Source organism: Protopterus annectens, chromosome 2.part0, assembly GCF_019279795.1.
Source record: "Protopterus annectens isolate FY-2018-M chromosome 2.part0, PAN1.0, whole genome shotgun sequence".
NCBI classification, from domain to species: domain Eukaryota; kingdom Metazoa; phylum Chordata; order Ceratodontiformes; family Protopteridae; genus Protopterus; species Protopterus annectens.
Window position 1 is genome coordinate 1,165,500,728 of NC_056728.1, and position 24,074 is coordinate 1,165,524,801.

The following is a 24,074-nucleotide window of genomic DNA, read 5'->3' on the forward strand; positions in this document are numbered from 1 at the left end:
AGGCATTCCCTTTGAGAATTCTACGGCATACAGAAGAATCCTTAGTCTTCTGCTTTTTCCTGGTAGAGACATCAGCCTCAATAAACACTGGAGGTTCTGAAACCTGATGGGATTCAATAAGAGTACCCGGAACCTCTTCCCTGACCAGAATCTGTGGAATCCTTCTAGGGCGCGCTGAGATAAGCAACCGCAGTTCCCCCTCAATGTCCAGAGCAGACATCTGCAAAGCCTCAAAGGACATGTAAAAGGAAGGATCCATGCTGGCTATAACAGGCAACGGACGGCCTACACAGCTATCACCAGATTCTACAGAAACATCCAGTGGAGGATGGACAGCCAAAGAATCTGGCCCAGATGTCTAGGCCTTCTTACTTAATGATACCTCGGGGGATAATTTATTCTGCCATGCTACCCACGGATAGCAGTTTATGTGGCTGGCTCTTGAAATAGATGGCCAGGGAAGACAACCAGCTTCTAAGAGTCATAGGCACAAATGCTACAGGACGTACGGTCTTGGGAAGCACTCAAACAAAAAGGCCACTGTACGTGATGATCCTTATGGGGAATCTGCCTCCCACATTAACATTTTCCCTTCTTGGATGACATGAACTCTAGGTAACCAAAAGAGAACAAGACCAAAAGAAAAAAACACCCCAACAAGCACTTATCTGATGGCTGGGGTATTCATCACAACAAGAGACTATTCAGACCGAGTGACAATGGCTTTCAGAGAGGCAGCAAAGTAGTTCTAGAATCATGGCAACTGCATCCATGCATCACCTTTATGCCCAACGTCCTACATGAGGAGCACACGTGATACACAGCGCAGATAGATATACAGACTTTGATACACTGGCTGGACATTGGGCTATCCTTGGTAGGATATCCCAAAGGTGAAGAATACTGCAACAGAGATATAGGAGGACACCTGCCTTTGTCCTGTTCAGCTTGTCTGCCACACAGTTTTGCTCTGACAGAACGTAGGATGACTGTAGATTGAGATTGTGCTGGGAAGCTATAGCTCAAGCTAGCATGGCTAGTCTGCAAAAGGGGTACGACCTAGTTCCCCCCCTTGCTTGCTGATGTAACACATGACTCTGGTATTTCCTGTAACAACCTGAAGAGGTCCCAGTGACCAAAGATGATTCAATAAGTTGAGCGCCTTGATCATGGCAAGCATCTCTTACATATGTGCTTTCATCTTCCCTTGGTGTCCCAAACCTAGCACTTCTGTCCTGCCTCAAACTGTTCACCAAGCAAAGTGAGAGGAGTCTGTGGTGACTGACTGCTTTAGAACAGGGAGGGATAAAGGAAGACCCGGACTTATATTTGTTACCTTCACCAACTGATTTCCCTTTGACAAACCCCAGCATTGGGATTTGAAAAGGCAAAGGATGTTGGTGCTTGGACCAAAGAGACTTCAGATACCATTGCATTTTTCTAATGTGGCATCTTGCCAGGGGTATCATGAGAATCACAGATGAATGGATACCCAAAATCCTGAAGTATTCCCTCACAGTGACTGAAGTCTGAGTGGGAATCTTTAGAAATAGAGAAACTTATAGATCTATTTTTTCCTGTGGAAGAAAAGCTCTTTGAACTGAGGTGTCTATCTGACACCCCAGGAACAGAATCCTGTGTGAAGGAATCAAAAAAGACTTTTTAATGTTCCGTTGGAATCCCAGCTGTGTAAGAGAGCTCTCAGCCACGTAAGAGATTCCTGACACCTTGAAAAAACTCTGCAAAGATAAGCAAGTCATCTCCGTGTGAAAAATGTGGATACTCTGTAGCCTGCAATGTGCTATACCTGGAGCTACACACATTGTGAACACTTGGTACACTGAACAGTCCAAAGGTAAGTAAATTGATAATATGATCCAGACTTAAAAAAAAATTTAAATTAATAAATGCTTGAAATCTGGATGAATAGGACTGTCATGACAAGCATCTTTTAAATCTAGTGTTACAAGGAAACTCAAATGAGCAAGAAAGGGTAACTGGTTGTAATGTGACATAATTCTGAACTTGGGCACTATCACAAACAGGTTTAGGAAAGAAAGATCCAGAACTGGCTACCAAGCATTTTCTTTCTTTGGCAATAAAAACAACCTTGAATAAAAATCTTTTCCCACCTAGGAAGGAGCAAATGGTTCTATCATTCCCAGGGACAGACTGTGATGAAGGACAGGTGGAACTAAGAGTCTGGTCTAGTGGATGAGGAATTACCCCCCCCCCCCCCCCCAAGAAAGGAGGAATTTGCTCCCACTGCCATCTGTAACCTTGATGAATGATATTCAGAAACCATTTGTCTGCAGCTATGTGTTGCCACTGAGAAAAGTGGAGATTGACACTTTCTGGAAGGGAGAGTGGGCTGTCAAACAGGTGATGGGCGTACAAGGCCCCTTGAATAGTCATTCTGACTTGCTGAACTGTCCTTGGCTTGTGGGGGGTCCTAAATTAGTTTTGGGACCCCTTCCCATTTATTTTTAAACATGTGTCTACCTGCATGGTTACTTTAATCACTTTCAAACTTAAGAAAAAGTGCACTCTCTTTTAAAAGTACGATACAGGCTCATGACAGCCCATTAAAACACAAACTCCTAGCTTAACTTCCCTGAACAGAAAAGTGTTACTAAGTAAACAATTTTTGAAAATGGAAGGCTGATCCCCAAAGGGAACTTATATGCCCAACAAAGAAACAGCACAAGATGGCCATCGATCCTCAACAGTCACAGAAGAACATACTCTTCAGCATCAGGAAAGCTCTGAAGTATTTGGCGCCCAAACCTGTCTTTTTAGTCAACTGAGCTCAAGCTAACTGATGGTTTGGGTGTGTGTGGAAGGTGCCCTGAAGCTTTGGAAGCTGGTTGCCTGGGCTGTTATATCCTTGGCAGGAAATAATCTATATAGCTAAGGCTACTGCACCAGTGATAAATATGTTGAACATCTTAGAATTCTGAGACATTCCCTGGCAGATGCCAAAGTCTGGTAGGAAAATATCAGCAACTGTTCCTTGTAACATTCGAATTCGGCCTGTGGAAGAAAAGCCATCATGAGGGACATGCGTAGCAGACATCCCAGAAACACACTCCTGGGAGACAGGTTGAGAAAAGAATTGAAGAAATAAGGCAGCTGCCTAAATATGGGAAAATGCAAATGCCCTGTAACCCACAATGAGTTATTACAGAAGCTAGGTACTTTGTAAGCACACTTAAAACTCCTGACAAACAAAAGTAGAAAGCAGAAAACCGAAAACGTAAAGCAGACACAAAAATGTAAAAAGGACCTGAAAACTTTGAGAATTAGAATGTGATGCTCTGGGACAGTTCTCCAGGTTCCCTTCCTTCTTTGGCACCACAAAAATCCTTGAATAAAATCCTTTAGCTCTTAGTTCTGGAAGAACAGATTTTCTATAAACTCCAACCACTTAATAAGGCATTTAAACTAGAACAGGAGGGATCACAGAGGTCTGACTGGCTGGATGAAGAGAAATATTTTGAAAAGGAGGGAAAGGCCACTTCCATTTGTAGTCTTTATGAATTATTCTAAGAACACACGTGTCTGAAGTTGTCTGGTACCTCAGAGGAAAGTGAAGACCTAAATTTGGGAAAGTTTTATAGGATTGTTATGGTAGGGAGGGGAATTCACATAAAGGGATGCATAATCGATCTATTTTCATAGACTGCCCTTGGCTTTGGGATGACGCTCCTTTCTTCTTTGAACCTCACTGCCAATGAATTTTGAAATGTATTGTGCTCATGCCTTGCTGGGAAGGTTTGCTCAATTTCATGAAAAAGGAAATTGAACCAAAAGAAAAGTTTCTATTATATTTTGGCAAAGAGGGTTTTAAAACCTGAGTAACCTCCTGATTATCTTTTTCCATTTCCTCCAACCTTTTAAGAATCTCAGCAGAATAAGGACCAAATAGCACTTCTTTATGCAGGGAAGCCTTCAGAATTTCAGCTTTAACATCCTCTGGTCAATTCTGAGAAAGTAGCCAGGAAAATCTTTTATCCCTGACCCCACTGGCAATTCATCTAGAAACAGCATCAACACTGTCGGGAGCACATTTTAGAGAATGTCTAATTACCGGAGACAGAGAAGATACCAATGAATCCAGAGATGCCTTAGTCTCTGAAGAAGTGAAATCAGCTTCCTCATATTGTCAAAAAAAGCCAACAGAAAATCAGCCGTGATCCTGACGATTCACTATTCTGAAAGCTAAAGTGGTAATAGTATAAACAACTTTCCTCCCAACCTTTCAAGGCTTTTCTCAGCGTGTCAGAAGAAATAAGGCTAGCTGCAGTTTGGCAAAAACCTGATTTTGACAGAGAAATTACTGCAGGATCTGACCTAGGGTTACAAGAAAAGAATTTGTGGGACTTGGGCATGCTATGTGAATTTGTAAGACTTTCTGGGATCTAGTGGCTAACTCTCAGGTACACTGCTGGATGAAAATAAAGCATCCTCTAATGCTAGCAACACATGAGAACAAGCTGCAGGTTGAAGAAAATACACCTGTAAGAAATCCTGATACTTTTGCTGAAATTCTGGCATTTCTTTTGTTCCCAATGAAACAAGTTCTTAATTCTGGCAACAGTATAAAAAAAAACACAACTCGTGTGTGTGCATGTCTGTGTGTGTGGGGGGCTGGAATTTGATAAACACAGTCTACATCTAAATATCCTACCTCAGAACAGAAATCAGATCCCAAGAGAGTAATTTTTTTCCTTTTTCAAATAAGGGTAAGACACATCATGTAGAGACTTTAAAGAAATAAATAAACCTTTTGCAAATCACAGCCAATCTTCCTTATTGGCTTTAGGAAAAGCTAAATGTCTAACCTTGTTTTTTTTTTTTTTTTACTTTCTTGGATACCCCAAGAAAAAAATTCTCCCTTACCCAATAAGGGCAGCTGAAAAGCCACAGAGGATGTGCCTGCCTCCTAAACCTTTGTAACTTCCTGAGGAGCAGTACCAGAGATAAGAAACAGTGATGAGTAGTCCAAACATCAACAGATATCTATAGCAGAGTCATCTATCAGCAGCTGAGGCGATGGGGAACCGGAGTCAATACTGAAGCATCCTTCCTAGATAACTTTCTTCTTGTACCACAGGGAGAGAACAATTGAATTACTGGGACTCAGTATTACAGAAGGGCAACAGAAGGCAAGCTCCTATTTTATTTCGGGAGAGAAAAGCGGAACGCATATATCACTGACTTCCACGGTACTTCTCTTGTCCTCCAGTTTCCTGAACACATGGAAAGCATGAGTCAAAAGACCAGATCCATCAGAACAGATGCACGGAGGAGCTACACCTTCACATTCTCAGGTAAGGCCTAGGTCTGCAGCCAAGAGTGACTTCTGTTGACCAAACCCAATGCATCAAAAGCATCATACTCACATTTCAGAGCATGATTCCCCAGCTGCAAAGAAGTCTAAACTTGACTATAAAGGGAAACCTTTTGAACTTCATCTTACACTTCTCCTAAAACTGTTAATAAGTTGCTTAAGGACATGTTCCAGATATTTTAAAATGTGAGTTTTGCAAAAGAAAGTTTTAAATGTCTGGAATGCAGAAGCATACATCTTTCAAAATCTGACAATCTGCTTTGTCATTAAGGCTAGTGTTGCACTCTACAGTCAACTTAGCTCCTTTACCAGATTCCAAGGACACTGTACAGACCTGTGAAGGGATTTTCAGAAGTGAGGTTATGAGGGTGCGGCATCCTTTAGAAATGGTCAGTCCTTTAAGAGATGAAGGCAGGGTTGAAAATCTGTCTCCAGGGAAGTAGCATCAAATACACTCAAAAGAGCTTCCTGGTCTCTTCTGATTTGTAAAACTCTACCAGGAATTGCTACTGGTTTGGAAGGGCAGAGTTGATGACCCACATATTTGCTACTGCAAATGATCTCTCACTAAGAATAGTTTATCTACAGAGATTGCGGGGGGGGGGGGGGGGTCAAGAGGCAAAATGTTGTCATTATCTATGTAATAAAGGGGGTCTTTTTCTTTGAATTTGTGATGTCTAAAGACCTCATGGTACCACACTCCTTTCTCTTTTTTCAAGGTTGGATTCCAAACAGTGGGCTGTGCAGGATCAGGTTTTAAACTTTGCATGAATTGGAAGAACCCTTAAGTCAGCTTAGCACAATGCTGGGTGGAAGTAAGGGGTGGCTAAAGAGTAGTAAGCCAATAAACTGAACCTCTTGCCTTGTACAGACCTCAGAGGTCAGGGTCATATGACAACAGGCAGCTGCGGTGGATTTGAAGGCTGTATGAGGGACGTCTCTGGCTTCCTGACTGCTAGCATCACTGACATCCTCCTTGACTGACTATCACCATGAGGATACCATTCCTCATTTGCACAATAAAGTGCTGTTCTGAAATAGGTGTCTGGTTATCAACTGCTGTCAGTTTCTTTACTAGTTTTTCAGTCTTTGGGGGGGGGGGTATTAGGAGCCAATGGATTAGCACCTTCCAAAGGTGCACTGCCAGAGGCCTTGGCTGTAACAGATTTCAGGGCTGTGAGCAGTTCTAGCACCCCCACAGAGCTTATGTCCTCGGACCTCAGATCCAGAAAGGAGTAATCTAATTTCCATGTCTGCCTTTGGATTTTCTGTATGCTTCTCATGTTTCTTTTTCAAAGAGACATCTGTGTAGCTACACTGTGAGTGAAGGCACATGGCAGACTTATCTAAGATTGCCACTAGTTTTTGTTTTGGCAAGTCAGGTGGCCGTTTGTTATGCTCCGATAGCCTTGACTCTTATTCCTTGACAAATACTGCAATTACTGATGTCATGCACTAACCTTAGACAATAAATATACTGATCACTGAAAAATATATAAGGAATCTGACATCTGCAAGCAAACCTAGTAGAATTAACCAGGCAGACATGCCCTACACTTCTGTGCTGAGTGCATTCCTCATAGGTGGCTAGACAGCCTTTTTAAATAAAAACAAGATGGCAAAGGTTCAACAGAAGAAAATTAAAAACGAAACAAAGTTTCCCAATGGGGTCCTTATGTACTCTGTTCTTTGGTCAAAGTCTAGACCAAGAGACTATACTCACAGTCTATGCTGAATGAGCCACTGAACAATCAGGGAATGCAGCAAGAAAGAACAAAAAATGGTTAGGTGGAGGTCACCTTATTTATACCAAGCATGTGAAGAAGTCTGAGATGATGATATCAACCAGGCTAAGAGGCAAAAAGTACTAAAAGTCTGGCCAGATATCAGACCTCACTCTTTGAAGCAGAGTTGCAGTTTTTTCCAAATTATGACTGCAACAGTGTTCTACACAAATAATATCAGCTGTGTCCTGAAAGCACGTTGCTACTTGCTTTATACAGACAACGAATCATCCAAAGTGGCAATGAAGAAAGTTAATTTGCTGCACAATAAACTCTAAATCAGTTCCCCTGGCTGGTAAATTATTTCCGTATAATGCCCACTCTGTCAAGCACAACAGCTTACATATACCTGTATACATACACGTTTGTTGCCCGACACTAAAATGTCTTACAGAAGTAGGTGCATTTTTGGTATGTTGTCCAAACTGACTACTTTGTCTTTAAAAGCGCCATGCATGATGGAAGAATTACATCCTCTGTATGAAGAAGCCTGATGTAAACTAGCCACAGAAAACAATGGTGAAGAAATGGCAGTTGGAACCTTTTTCAATCAAAATGAGATATTAAAGGTTTTAATGAAAACACAACATGACATTTTAATGAAAACACAACATGACAACATTCTGGTGCAAGTGGACAGCAGGCTGCTATAAACAGTTAAATACAACTGTGAGAAGGGCAGCAACCTCCTCATGCGTGCACTTAACATACAGACCATAGGAGTTTTGGGTAAAAAGGCCTAATCCCCAAAGAACATAAAATCCCAATGGAAAAATGTCACAACACTTATCTAAAACTACATACAAGGGAAAAATATCAGGGAAATAGGGCCAAAAGATACTCCAAGTGCAGCATACAACATTAAAGGGTACAGTGGTACATTACACAGCATGAAGGTAGGAGGTTGGCATAATGGTTAAGGCGTTTACCTTACAGACAAAAGATGCAGGGCTTGATTCTCACATGGGGTAATTGGCTAGGCTTAAAAATGGCCCACAAGGGCAGTTAGCCTAGTACTAATCTATAAATCTATGAACCTATTAGATCACAAGTAGGAGAAACAGATGAATATGACATCCTTAGCAGTAGTCAAGTACAGATAGTCACAGTTTCAGAGAGATGAAACCTGGAAATGTACAGTATGAAATGCAAACTCAGCTGTTAACAATTAGTAGCAGAAGAAATGATTAGCATGTAGGTCTACCCCTCAGGAGAATCCTCTACAGCATAGAGCTGTGTACTGTATTAAATAGTGCAAGTTTTAAACCAGCTACAGTGAAACAAAAAATAACCAATTTAACAGCACATACAGTGTCTCGTTTAAGACAGTAAGACACTCATCACATTGAAATGGTGCCTTCAGAATGCTATTAAGGGCAACCATGAAGCAAAGAAAACTTTTAAATAACTTAAAACAAAAACAGTAAGATGCCAAGATAAAATGGTTGATGGCAACATAATACTTAAAAGTTTTGCCTAAGAGGACAACGTTTGATGACAGTTTCTCTCATTTAAGTTTATTTTCCTCAGGGTGATATGACACCCTACAGTCAAAAACATTTTTAACAGACACTAAAACAGAGTTTCAAGATAAAATCAAAACTGAACCTTTACTTTTCTTAAGAGCAGCAATTCAAATAGTGCAAGAGGACTCATTTTCTTTGTCAACTCTGTGACATTTTCAACCAGCTTTCAGAAAGGTCAAATGTCTGTTACTCCTGCTGCATGGAACAAAGCCATAATCTACTCTGACTACTTAAGATCAGGTCTAAAACAGAAACCAGTAAACAAAATGATTAAAGTTTGCAAGAACCTTTTAGTGCAACGCAAGATGTATAATCTCCATCTGCTGGCATTTCTCTGTCACATAAAGGAGACTTGTTGGGGAAAATGCCAGACTCAATGCAGAGAGTAACTGCATTTCTAAACACACAAAAGGCTTGCAATGGTATTCTTCCAAGGGTTTCATCATGACCTCTGACAGCTTCTTACCTTCTCTTTAAGCTGAGCAAGTATCCGTTCAAGAGCTTGGAATTTGCCAGAATCTAGAAGAATGGCTTTTTCTAAAGCAAATTCAGTAATACTTGTGAATTCATAACAAAGATGGTTAAGTTCAAAGTCGGTCATTGCTTGCATATCTTCAAAGATAAGGTCAGGGTTTGCATCACGATGGGAGGGTTCCTGTAGGCAAAGAGCGAAGAAAGCAATTTATTTTTACATGACTGATAAGGAACTACTAAAACATTTAAAACAGTTATGCATTATAACCTAAGGAAATGTAATAAGTAATGTTTTAAAAATGTAAAATCTATGTACGTGAACTCTGAAAGATAACTGTAGACCCTTGGAAAAAAATGAACATAGCAGGAAAACTTACAGCAGTTCTGCTTGAAAGCATTTCTGTCATCCCCTCCCAAAGGATTTATAAACAAAGGAAATATATTCCTTTAGTAATGGTTTAAAATATATACAGCTAGCCCACTGGCACAAAGGGATGATATGTCACTAGCATTTTACGTGTCACATGCTTAGAACATGTACATCATTGTTTGTGTAAAAAAATCTGGAAAAATCTCTGTTCGATTGACAAAGATTATCATGGTTCTGAGTGCACTGCTGCTGCTACAGGAATTGGGTAGTGGAATGTTAATGACATGGATTAAGAGTACTGAAGCATTTCAAGGACTCTCAATACGATCATATAAACACGTTCTCAAAAGGAGATAAAATGGAGCAGTTACATCACACAACTCCATTTGTCATGTCAGTGTAGTACACCACCACTTATAAATTAGAAGACTATATGAATTTGTGATCTTAGATATTTGGTGAAATACAGGCCTTCATTACACTATTTCCCTTGTCAATGGAACATAAACACTCTATGTAAATTACAAGGTGACATGGATGTGCAATCTTAATAATGTACAGACACACAAGCCTTCATTATAACTTTCTGCAAAGTGCAAGTCAAAGAATGTTGATGAGATCTTAAAAATAGAAAATGAAAGGAGGGAGATAAAACACTTATCACCTACCATGCAATGTAAAACAAACAAACAAAAAATAACCATTTGTGGTTTAAGTTTAAAATCTGCTTCTCAGCAGGATGACAACTAAACTGAGGTTTATTCTTAATAATAGGGGGATCAGATTCAGACTAAGTTAAACACTGTGCAGAAAACCTCTCATTGATGGGCAGACAACAATCACAATGCAAATGATGAAGACTTAAATGGATTTTTTTCCTAGGACTTACCAGTTATGAAAAACAAACATTAGCCAACCTACACATGCTAGGAAGGAATAACCTTCCCTAATGCCAGTATTTATATTCATCAAGACAAACTATTGCCCATGTATTTATCACCTATAAATTTAGTCACATCTAGCAGTTCCATCATCATCTAGTATATATACCTTCCATACTGGCACTTTCCTCTTGGAAACCAAAGAATTCTCAAGCTTAATTGTACTCTGTTTTCTAAAATGGCTAATTACTAAAATCTCTAATTCTAAGCAAGTGAATATATAACTCTTTCTCAAAGCATTATCTAGCATTGAGAGGACATTCAATCCCTTTAGCAAGTCAGATAACACAAATTCAGTGTCCTTAAGCTGCTATTACAACGTGACTTTGATATTACATTATATTACTTTAGCAAATGTGCCAATTCTTTAGACTCACAAAGAACAGTAATTTCTAAGTTCATTAAAAGTAACCACTTTACTGCTGACCCTTTTCTACTAGACAAAAATGACTTAAAATCACTAACACTTTGCCCAGTTGCAAAATAATTAATCATTATCACACATTTTTAGAAAATGTCATTTGAATAATTTACTATATAAACATTAGATTAAGGTCTTACCATCAAAAGCAAAGGAGTTGCATCTTAACTTTCAAATATAAAACTATTTTTGAAGATTATTTTGTGTCAAAACATAGAAATTTTTTTTTAGAAATGCACACATATTCTTTTATAGGAGTGAAGTGAAGTGGACGAGGGGTAAGGCAGTCCACACAGCCTATCTGGACTGTGCCAAGGCCTTTGACACCATCCCCCACTCTGGAATCATAGAAAGACTTACTAAACTGGGGATTAATCCCTATGTCACTTGATGGGTTGCCATCTGGCTTACTGACAGAACCCACACTATAAAAGTAGTCAACTCCAAATCCAGCTCCAGACAAGTGACAAGTGGACTACCTCAGGGTTCAGTCTTGCAGCTGCTCTTGTTTGGCATCTACTTCTCTGAAGTGCAGGCCGACACGAAGGGACTCTGGCTAACAAAGTTCGCAGATGACTGCAAACTGGGAGCAATTATTGAATCCCCAAATGATGTGGATATTCTGCAAAAGGGCCTTATAGAAACAGATGCTTGGTTCCAGAGCCATGGGCTCAAGCTCAATGCCAAGAAATGTATAGTTATCCCCTTTGGGAAAATACATGTACCCGTGAATTACCACATAGGTGGCAGTACACTAAACACCGAAGTGTGATAAGAGACTTAGGGACACAGGTGGACAGTGGTCTCACCTTCGATAACCACATCACCACAACAGTCAGGAAATCCTTCTATGTGGCACACCTCATCACTAAGGGCTTTTCATCCAGGGAAAAAGGAGGTCATTGTCCCACTGTACTCATCCCTCATTAGACCCATTATGGAATACAATGCCACATTTGGTATGTACCTCTCAAGACATCTGCAACTGGAAAGGCCGCAGAAATACCTCACTAAAAGAATCACAGGCCTAAAGCAGATGCCCTATGCTGACCGCCTTAAAAAACTCCAGCTATACTCTGTCGCATATCGTCTACTCAGAGGTGATCTCTGCTTAACATACAAGGCCATGTCAAACCCAGAGCTGTTGGAAATGCTACACTTAAAGAAATCCCAATCCCTCAGAGCCACACGCTCCAGGGATCTAAACCTTGTCATCACAATAAACAAAACATGCTGGAGGGATAGTTTCCTGACCCAGAGACTCCCCAGACTCTGGAATAGACTGCCCATACATGTCAAGCAGAGCGCCTCTTTGGCCCCCTTCAAAAGGGACCTTGACAATTGGATGGGAGAAAGGAAATTCACCTCGGGGATCACATCAGTCGTCCTGCTAGACAGGGGTCCAGGGAATTGTTATGGCTAGGCTTGATAGGCCCTAGGGCCGATAGCCTAGTACCAATCTATGAACCTGTGAACAACAACATTACATATTTGCATTTCTGACAGGTTGTATTACTTTGTGTACAACCAAAAGCTACACACAACTGACTATTTTGTAAATACTGAAATCTGTGACTTTTGAAGGGTCATTTGTGCCCTAAATTTTGTTCCTATTTTTAAATGACACACTCTTTCTCTCTCCACTGCTTCAAGACATTATACAATTTTCAGGAAAGATACCTGGCTTATCCACCTTTACTGGACAGTGTATGAATTAGCAGCAATTTGCCAGATCAAACTAAGCACGCATTGTTTGCTATAATATTATAAATACATAGAAAATCACCCCACCCAAGAGAAGAGTATATGATTTTTTTATTAATAAGAGAACAAATATGATACAATTCAGATTATAATGGATGCAGTGGCATGCATTTTAAACCTGCACAACTGCTACCGATTATGCAATGGCACAGGCTACCACCAATATGTGATGACCATCACCAATGGTCTATGGTCTTCTGCTCCACATCAATGACCTCACAAACTAATTAAATAAATAAATATGTAATAAGTGAAATAAAATCTACTTATTCGCTATACATTTATTTATAATATAAATAAGTGAGGTTTGGCTACAGCAGCATGTAGTAAATATGCACTACTGCCTTAGGCCATGGCCTACATCAGCTACTTCCAAATAAGACTACACTAACAGCTGGGCCTGGTTTCCCAGACCCTCTGCCACTTAACTTTGAGCGAAGTACCTTACAGTGCCAGCTTATATACAGTAGCTGTAATCTGATCAAACTACTACTTTCACTCACATGCATTTCCAGGAGGGACTAGTAATTACCTTCCAGTATTACAAACCTTTCTTGCCTTATACTGTTGCTGTCATCAGCTAGGCACAGCCTAGCATACATAAGATCAATAGCAGTTACTGTACTACTCCTGGGAAACACACCAAATAAAATAAAAAAAACAATGGTAACTCACAGCTGAGTAGTCTGTCTCACTCAGTGACAGATACCAACAGTTAATTACCAAAGAGCAGTACCTTTATATTAATTAAAAAATAAACCCCAACAACCTTACCCTTAGTGAAAGATATAAAGTCCATAAAGCAGTCATATTCAAAACACAATGAAAGCTAGTAAACTGGCTAGGAGTCGTTATCACTGGAACATACACATAAGAGCATATTTTCCATTCATGAGGGTCTCTTCTGGGTCCTACTTAGCTTGTCCGCTGCCATGTTTTGCTCTGATGGAAATGTATGCAACCTGAAGAAGCAAACTGTACCGAGTTACCACCCAGGCTATCACAGCAAGCCTGCAAACTGGATAATATCTTCACACCTCCTCACTGGTTTATGTAACAAATCATTGTCGTATGGTCTCTAAAATCTTACAAAGGTCCTTGCAACCAGTGATTATTTCAAGCTTTCAGATAATTTATTATTGGCATTTATGGGCTTTTGTCCATCATATTTGTTTCACAGACCTTGCACCTTAACACCACTTGAAACAACTCCTTTTGCAAAATCTCAAGCATCCACTGTGACAGTCTGAAGAAGAAGCTGAAGGGGAATAGGACACCTTGATTTCAAGATAACCAGTCCATAATCTTATTCCTAACAACCCAGGCCCAGAGATATGAAAAGACAACGTAAGATGATGCTGAATCCAGACTGCCCAGAGATAACACTGAATTTTCCCCATGTCAAGTCTGGCCAAGAGAATCATAAGAATCATGGAAGCCATGTATCGTAAAATCCTGAGAAATTTCTTGGTAGACAGAGTTTGACTGGAAAAATCCAAGATGATCTTTTGGTACATCTCTACTTTGTCTGCAAGAAAAGCTCTTTTTAGGGCAGAGTCTGGTAGACATCCCGGGAAAGCTATTGCGTGGGAGGGGACGAGAGTTTTTTTTAGAAGTTTACTTGAAACCTCACACTGAACAGGAGTCGCTAAACACTAATCATGTATTCTTGACAACTGGAGAGAGTCTGTAAATATAAGAAAATCACCCAAATACAGAAAAATGTGAATGCCAGTCGGATCAACATGTACTATTTTTGAGAATAGTTACCTGGAAATACTTACATAAAGCTTTTATCACACCATATAACATTAGCAAAATACATAAAACTAATGAAGTTGTATGCCACAATTGCAAAAATTAAAAGCAGAATAGTATTATGTATTTCTTAAATTAGGGGAAAATAAATATTGGGTGTTGTTTCAGAATTTCCTGAAAGCCCTGTGAACTGATATATGTTTAATTACGGATTCTCTGATGTTGACAAAACAATACTTTCTATTGTGGACTTCATTGGCAACTGCCAAGAAAGGTAATGGTAATTACAATGAATTGGAAAAGTGAATCTTCAACAAATTTCAAGGAATTTACTCACTTAGCCATTGTTGAATGAGAAGAGAAATAATCATGAGATCAAATGGGGAAAAAATCAAAGATCAAGTATTACCAATATATGAAAATTGTACTAGAAAAATAACACTGTTAAGTCGATTGAAATAGAAATTAGAAAAAAAAAAACAGCAGACTAAGCTACAAATGTGACATGATACTGTTAGTTATAATATTGTGAATACATTTGTTTTTCTACTCTGTGTTGCTTTACTGGGAACAAACACAAAACTGCAAGAAAATGCATACCAAGTCAGCAATAAGTAATTACTGGAGTGACTATTACTGGAATAGCAGATAAGACAGACCTGGTAGCATGAGCCAGATACAGAAAATGTTAAGTCTGAAATGTTTGCCAATAGGAATGTAATGGTAGGCATCTTAAATCTAGAGATAAAACACACAGCAAAAATCCAATGGTGGGAACAGAGAAACAGCAACTTTAACAGCAATATGTCAGGACTTGAGACAAAACAGACATTTGAAAGGTAAACTGTTTATGCAGAAAAAGAAAAAATAAATCCAACTAGGGCTAAATAAACATTCATCAACAATACAAACACTGGTTGACAATACCATCGAACTGAAAGCAAGGGTGGAGGTGGCACACATCAGATGAGGATGAAGCTTGTTGAACCTTCAGAACAGAACATGGAGAAAAATATACAAAAATAATGAGGACACTAGGGATATTGGAAGGATTGCAATGCAAAAAGATGGTTTTGGATATCCAAATTGGGAAAAGTAAAACAGAGGGGGTGGCACAGGACTACTTGGTGACCAGCTGAGGACTTTAATAATAAAAAAAGCCATACTAGTGATGCGTAGAATTCAAGTATACTAGCTGAAAGAAAAAAAGCAACTTGAAGAAAGTCTCAGAGCCAGGTAAAAAGCTAATTGTGGTACAGGTAAGAGAAAACAGAGATTAGGGGTTTTCATTTGAGACCATAAGGGAGTACAGCGTCTGTGAACCTACTTTTAAAGCTAAGCAAAGAAAGGGGAATAAGTTGCAGAAAGTTATATCCAGTCATTTTTTTTTTGCAAGGAACTACAAGGATCATATTAGACCCTAAGGAGGCAGTGGACTTGTTGCAGAAGCCAGCAAATCATAAGACTGACAAGACAGAGACAAAAGATCACCAGAAAAAAAGGGAAGCGAGAAAAAAATAATAGTGCAGCTTCAGAAAGAAGACTGTTTTCATTGCTTAGACAGCAACAGAGACAAGAGAAAGAAGACCTGATGAGGGAAGCCTGAAAGAGAAATAAGGAAGAAAGTACAGTTTTGTACCTACCATAAATGTAGATGTTCGAGGATTCCATTGCTGCAGTCCTTACTATTGGGTATAGTCCGCATCCAGTCGGCCCGAATACCAGAGTATAAGGCTGACGTCGGTCAGGGCGCATTAGACTGACGTAAGTACGTCAGGGTACTAATGCGCATGACCGGCGTCATATCCTCAGTCTTTTCTTGCCCCAGATGTCAGAAGACCCTAAAAAGACAAGGCCCAAAATACCTGCACCAAAACATGAACAATATATACAAAAATATAAGCAGGTAAACTCACCTACACCACCACCCCTAAACACAGAGGGGAAGGAGGAGGGTAAATTGGACTGTAGCAATGGGATCCTCGAACATCTACATTTATGTTAGGTACAAAACTGTACTATGTTCTTCGCTTTCCATTGCTGCAGTCCTTACTATTGGGTAGAATCCCAAAGCAGAGGTAAGGGAGGCTGGCAAATCATAAAGAAGCAGGAGCTGACAACATGCCTTGCAAAACAGCTGTGGCAAAACCAGCCCTAGACTTAGAGTAGATAGGAAGGTGATAATGCTTAGAGAAAGTATGCACTGAACTCCAAGTAGCTGCTTCCAAAATATCCTTAGTTGCCACCCCCCGTAGAAATGCTGTTGAAGTGGCAGTAGCCCTAGTGGAATGAGGCCTAATCCCAGCTGGAACCTCCTTGCCATGATGGGAATAACAAAATGCAATGCAAAAGCCAATCCACCTAGAAATAGTTTGTTTTGACACAGGCTTGCCCTGCGAACTCAAAGCAAAAGAAACAAACAACTGCTGAGACTGCCTAAAATCCTTAGTCCTGCTTAAGTAATAACGCAATTGCCTGTGTACATCTAAAGTATGCAAAGTCTTTTCCCCTTTATTTTGGTGGTCTGCATAAAAAGTAGGCAAATGAATAGTTTGGTTTAAAGCCACACTAGAAACCACCTTAGGCATAAAGGAAGGATTAGTACGTAATGATACCCTATCCTTATGGAAAATCAAAAGGGCTCGACTGCCATAAGGGCCTGCAACTCAGACACCCTTCTTGCAGAAGTAATAGCCAACAAAAAAGCAGTCTTCCATGACAAATATTTCAATTCAGCAGTAGCCGCAGGCTCAAAAGGTTGTAGAGTAAGTTTTTCCAACACAAAATTGAGATCCCAAGCAGGAGTAGGAGCTCTACGTGGGGGTTTTATATTCTTTGCCCCTCTAAGAAACTGCTTGAACAAAGGATGTGAAAACAAAGGTGGGTCACAATCATAGTGAGCTGAAATTGCTGCAGCATGAATCTTAATAGAAGAGAAGGACAACCCTTTGTCCAATAACTCGTAAGATATTGAAGAGCCACACTCAAATTAGGCTCAGAAATCTCCAAATTCTTTGCTGTACTCCAAAATAAAAATCTCTTCCATTTTGCTGCGTACACTCTCCTTGTACTAGGCCGTCTAGCTTCCATAATCACATTTAAAACTTGTTGAGGAAGTTGAGACCTGCTGTGTTTCAACACAGAATATGCCAGGCTGTTAGATGAAGAGAGTGAAGCTTGACATTGAGCAGATGACCGTCCTTCTGAGATAACAGATGAGGAATCAGAGGTAAAGGCCAAGGAGGCTTCTTTACCAGACTCCGTAGTAGTGGGTACCAGTGTTGCCGAGGCCAATCTGGAGCTATCAAAATCATCCTTGGCCTGTCTTGTCTGACCTTTAATAGTACCTTTGGAAGAAGAGGCAGAGGTGGAAAGGCATACACATGAAGATTTTCCCAACTGAAAGACAGAGCATCCACTTTCCAAGCTGTGTGATGAAACCCCTTTGTGCAATACTTTGGCAGCTGGTGGTTTAGTGGAGAAGCGAACAGATCTATGTCTGGAGTTCCCCATGACACTGTCAATGTCTGAAATACATGAAGATCCAGTTTCCACTCGTGGGGATCCATGATTTGTCTGCTTAACACATCTGCTAAGGAGTTCTGTGCTCCTGGCAGAAACCTTGCCTGAAGAGTTAGTTGCAAGCTTAGCGCAGTCTCCCATAAAATCATTGCTTGCCTGCATAGAGGATAAGAATGTGTTCCCCTTGCTTGTTGATGTACCACATGACAGTTGTGTTGTCTGTTAGAATCAACACCTGTCCTGGAAGAAGTAACTCCTTGAAAGCCAGTAAAGCGAACTGGACTGCTAACATCTCCTTCATGTTGATATGTAGATGCTGTAGTCTGGCAGGCCACTTGTCTTGTATCCACTTTCCATTTAGATGAGCTCCCAAGCAATGTCCGAGGCATCTGTCGTTAAAATCTGACTCGCCTCTGGCCGGGTCACAGAGAGTCCCTTGTTTAGGTGACATTCCTGAGCCCACCACAAAAATTCTCTTTGAAGGCAAGGTATTATGGGAATGACAGTGTCTAAATCCTGGCAGTGCTGTGTCCATACATTTTGAGATACCATTGTAACTTCCTCATATGCAGTTTGGCATTGGGAAGCACCAGAATACAAGATGCCATGAACCCTAATGCTTGAAGGACTGTCCCTGCAGTCAGCACGGACTGATGAGATAGTTGATGGAAGTAAAGTGATAGACTCATTTGTTTGTCCGGGGTTAAAAGGCCATCTGGGCTGCTGTATTCAGTCTCACACCCAGAAAGCACATGTCTTGAGAGGGTACTAGACTGGACTTTATTTCGTTCACAGAATACCCTAGGCATCTTAGCACTGCAATAACATATTCCAGATGCTGTAGAAGGTCTTCCTTTTCTTGAGCCAGAATCAGGCAGTCGTCTAAGTAAGGATAGATTTGAATTCCTTGTAGCCTGAAGTAAGCTATCACTGGAGCCAGAACCTTTGTGAACAACAACATTACATATTTGCATTTCTGACAGGTTGTATTACTTTGTGTACAACCAAAAGCTACACACAACTGACTATTTTGTAAATACTGAAATCTGTGACTTTTGAAGGGTCATTTGTGCCCAAATTTTGTTCCTATTTTTAAATGACACACTCTTTCTCTCTCCACTGCTTCAAGACATTATACAATTTTCAGGAAAGATACCTGGCTTATCCACCTTTACTGACAGTGTATGAATTAGCAGCAATTTGCCAGATCAAACTAAGCACGATTGTTTGCTATAATATTATAAATACATAGAAAATCACCCCACCCAAGAGAAGAGTATATTTTTTTATTAATAAGGGAACAAATATGCTACAATTCAGATTATAATGGATGCAGGGGCATGCATTTTAAACCTGCACAACTGCTACCGATTATGCAATGGCACAGGCTACCACTAATATGTGATGACCATCACCAATGGTCTATGGTCTTCTGTCTACATCAATGACCTCACAAACTAATTAAATAAATAAATATGTAATAAGTGAAATAAAATCTACTTATTCGCTATACATTTATTTATAATATAAATAAGTGAGGTTTGGCTACAGCAGCATGTAGTAAATATGCACTACTGCCTTAGGCCATGGCCTACATCAGCTACTTCCCAAATAAGACTACACTAACAGCTGGGCCTGGTTTCCCAGACCCTCTGCCACTTAACTTTGAGCTTAAGTACCTTACAGTGCCAGCTTATATACAGTAGCTGTAATCTGATCAAACTACTACTTTCACTCACATGCATTTCCAGGAGGGACTAGTAATTACCTTCCAGTATTACAAACCTTTCTTGCCTTATACTGTTGCTGTCATCAGCTAGGCACAGCCTAGCATACATAAGATCAATAGCAGTTACTGTACTACTCCTGGGAAACACACCAAATAAAATAAAAAAAACAATGGTAACTCACAGCTGAGTAGTCTGTCTCACTCAGTGACAGATACCAACAGTTAATTACCAAAGAGCAGTACCTTTATATTAATTAAAAAATAAACCCCAACAACCTTACCCTTAGTGAAAGATATAAAGTCCATAAAGCAGTCATATTCAAAACACAATGAAAGCTAGTAAACTGGCTAGGAGTCGTTATCACTGGAACATACACATAAGAGCATATTTTCCATTCATGAGGGTCTCTTCTGGGTCCTACTTAGCTTGTCCGCTGCCATGTTTTGCTCTGATGGAAATGTATGCAACCTGAAGAAGCAAACTGTACCGAGTTACCACCCAGGCTATCACAGCAAGCCTGCAAACTGGATAATATCTTCACACCTCCTCACTGGTTTATGTAACAAATCATTGTCGTATGGTCTCTAAAATCTTACAAAGGTCCTTGCAACCAGTGATTATTTCAAGCTTTCAGATAATTTATTATTGGCATTTATGGGCTTTTGTCCATCATATTTGTTTCACAGACCTTGCACCTTAACACCACTTGAAACAACTCCTTTTGCAAAATCTCAAGCATCCACTGTGACAGTCTGAAGAAGAAGCTGAAGGGGAATAGGACACCTTGATTTCAAGATAACCAGTCCATAATCTTATTCCTAACAACCCAGGCCCAGAGATATGAAAAGACAACGTAAGATGATGCTGAATCCAGACTGCCCAGAGATAACACTGAATTTTCCCCATGTCAAGTCTGGCCAAGAGAATCATAAGAATCATGGAAGCCATGTATCGTAAAATCCTGAGAAATTTCTTGGTAGACAGAGTTTGACTGGAAAAATCCAAGATGATCTTTTGGTACATCTCTACTTTGTCTGCAAGAAAAGCTCTTTTTAGGGCAGAGTCTGGTAGACATCCCGGGAAAGCTATTGCGTGGGAGGGGACGAGAGTTTTTTTTTCAAGTTTACTTGAAACCTCACACTGAACAGGAGTCGCTAAACACTAATCATGTATTCTTGACAACTGGAGAGAGTCTGTAAATATAAGAAAATCACCCAAATACAGAAAAATGTGAATGCCAGTCGGATCAACATGTACTATTTTTGAGAATAGTTACCTGGAAATACTTACATAAAGCTTTTATCACACCATATAACATTAGCAAAATACATAAAACTAATGAAGTTGTATGCCACAATTGCAAAAATTAAAAGCAGAATAGTGTTATGTATTTCTTAAATTAGGGGAAAATAAATATTGGGTGTTGTTTCAGAATTTCCTGAAAGCCCTGTGAACTGATATATGTTTAATTACGGATTCTCTGATGTTGACAAAACAATACTTTCTATTGTGGACTTCATTGGCAACTGCCAAGAAAGGTAATGGTAATTACAATGAATTGGAAAAGTGAATCTTCAACAAATTTCAAGGAATTTACTCACTTAGCCATTGTTGAATGAGAAGAGAAATAATCATGAGATCAAATGGGGAAAAAATCAAAGATCAAGTATTACCAATATATGAAAATTGTACTAGAAAAATAACACTGTTAAGTCGATTGAAATAGAAATTAGAAAAAAAAAACAGCAGACTAAGCTACAAATGTGACATGATACTGTTAGTTATAATATTGTGAATACATTTGTTTTTCTACTCTGTGTTGCTTTACTGGGAACAAACACAAAACTGGAAAAAAATGCATACCAAGTCAGCAATAAGTAATTACTGGAGTGACTATTACTGGAATAGCAGATAAGACAGACCTGGTAGCATGAGCCAGATACAGAAAATGTTAAGTCTGAAATGTTTGCCAATAGGAATGTAATGGTAGGCATCTTAAATCTAGAGATAAAACACACAGCAAAAATCCAATGGTGGGAACAGAGAAACAGCAACTTTAACAGCAATATGTCAGGACTTGAGACAAAACAGACATTTGAAAGGTAAACTGTTTATGCAGAAAAAGAAAAAATAAATCCAACTAGGGCTAAATAAACATTCATCAACAATACAAACACTGGTTGACAATACCATCGAACTGAAAGCAAGGGTGGAGGTGGCACACATCAGATGAGGATGAAGCTTGTTGAACCTTCAGAACAGAACATGGAGAAAAATATACAAAAATAATGAGGACACTAGGGATATTGGAAGGATTGCAATGCAAAAAGATGGTTTTGGATATCCAAATTGGGAAAAGTAAAACAGAGGGGGTGGCACAGGACTACTTGGTGACCAGCTGAGGACTTTAATAATAAAAAAAGCCATACTAGTGATGCGTAGAATTCAAGTATACTAGCTGAAAGAAAAAAAGCAACTTGAAGAAAGTCTCAGAGCCAGGTAAAAAGCTAATTGTGGTACAGGTAAGAGAAAACAGAGATTAGGGGTTTTCATTTGAGACCATAAGGGAGTACAGCGTCTGTGAACCTACTTTTAAAGCTAAGCAAAGAAAGGGGAATAAGTTGCAGAAAGTTATATCCAGTCATTTTTTTTTTGCAAGGAACTACAAGGATCATATTAGACCCTAAGGAGGCAGTGGACTTGTTGCAGAAGCCAGCAAATCATAAGACTGACAAGACAGAGACAAAAGATCACCAGAAAAAAAGGGAAGCGAGAAAAAAATAATAGTGCAGCTTCAGAAAGAAGACTGTTTTCATTGCTTAGACAGCAACAGAGACAAGAGAAAGAAGACCTGATGAGGGAAGCCTGAAAGAGAAATAAGGAAGAACAATAAGGCAGAGAAGGGTGATTGCTCACCAAAGGAATGAGGTTGTTCTTGCCCATATAAACTGATGGGATGGTTAACGGTATGATGATGAGTACAAAGCACTTTGATTTTCAAAATTAATACAGAGGATATAAAAAGTTTACACACCCCTGTTAAAATGCCAGGTTTTTGTGATATAAAAAATGAGACCACAATAAATCATTTCAAAACTTTTCCCACCTTTAATGTGACCTATAACCTGTACAATTCAATTGAAAAACAAAGAAATCTGTTATGGGAAAAAAATATAAAAAATAAAAAAAGTGCAATAAGCTGGTTGCATAAATGTGCACACCCTTAAACTAATACTTCGTTGAAGCACCTTTTGATTTAATTACAGCATTCAGTCTTCTTGGGTACACACTTGCCATCAATTAAAGAGACTATGATTAAGTTCAGCTGTCTTAGTAGGATTTTCCTGCCATTTATTCAGTTGCCTGCTACAGCAAAAAAAAAAAAAAAAAAAAAGAAGTTAAGTACTCACCATAATGTTCCATGCATGTTGTCCATCTCGCCTTCATTCTTCACTGGTTGGGTTTGGAACTGATCTCGCTTCCGACTTAGCTGTATACAAAAGCTCAAGGTCTTCCACTAGCTCGTGGCTGAAACCCCTATCCTATCATGCTCTAGTAAGGGGTTCAGGCACCTAGGCAGCGAGACATTTGCCTGTGGTACATTTGATTGGGGACATGTGGCGGAAGTGACATTCAGCTGCAGAGAAATATGGCTGTTTGCAAATTCCCTGTGGGCAAAGAGAAGAATATGTTGCCATGCAGACAACTTCAATAACTAAATGTACAGGGGGAAAACAATGTCCATGGTCCCCCCGCAAGGGAAAATGAGACAGCAGGCAGTATGACAGACATCAGCAGCTGGCTGGCCAGAGGGCATGTCAGTGGCAGTAAAAATTTAGTGCACAATGGTCAGTGCCTTTATAATTGGAGAATGTGGACCACTACCCCCTTCACAGTGTATAGGGGAACATTACCTAAAACCCATACTGGTGCATAAATGTGACTACAGTAGCCTACAGGACTTCCTCCATGCTATAGCACACTTCTCCATGTTGTAGTTACATAAGTATGTACTGTACACTGAGCAGAACACTCATTACTTCTTCTGCCACCATGCATTTGGTTATTAAAGCTGTGAGCATGGTAGTGTGTGCTTCTCTTTGACCACAGGGAATTTGCAGAGAGCCATATTTCTCTGCAGCTGAATGTCACTTCCGCCATGTGTCCCCAGTCAAATGTACCACAGGGAAATGTCTTGCTGCCTAGGTGCCTGAACCCACTAGTAAGTCTCCTCAGATCTCATTTGCTGATATAACAATAGGTACCAAATAAAAAAACTACAGAGTGCCTAATAGAGTACTGAAGAAGGTCGGACCATATTAATTACTAATTGTAATCCCTGGGTCCTACAGGAGCCCAAGGCTGGGGTCAGGAGGGTGGGATGTAAGAATGAAGATGAGATGGACAACACACACGGAACATTATGGTGAG

General features: G+C 39.8%; 1 protein-coding gene across 1 annotated transcript in view; it reads right to left on the bottom strand.

Moving 5' to 3' along the window:
- Positions 1 to 24,074, bottom strand: part of SMARCAD1 (SWI/SNF-related, matrix-associated actin-dependent regulator of chromatin, subfamily a, containing DEAD/H box 1) — a 3,333,959-nt gene that overhangs the window by 539,234 nt on the left and 2,770,651 nt on the right. Inside the window, exon 19 of the mRNA XM_044061375.1 lies at positions 9,130 to 9,318. Within this exon, the coding sequence (XP_043917310.1) occupies positions 9,130 to 9,318 (189 nt within the window). The remainder of the gene's footprint in view (positions 1 to 9,129; positions 9,319 to 24,074) is intronic.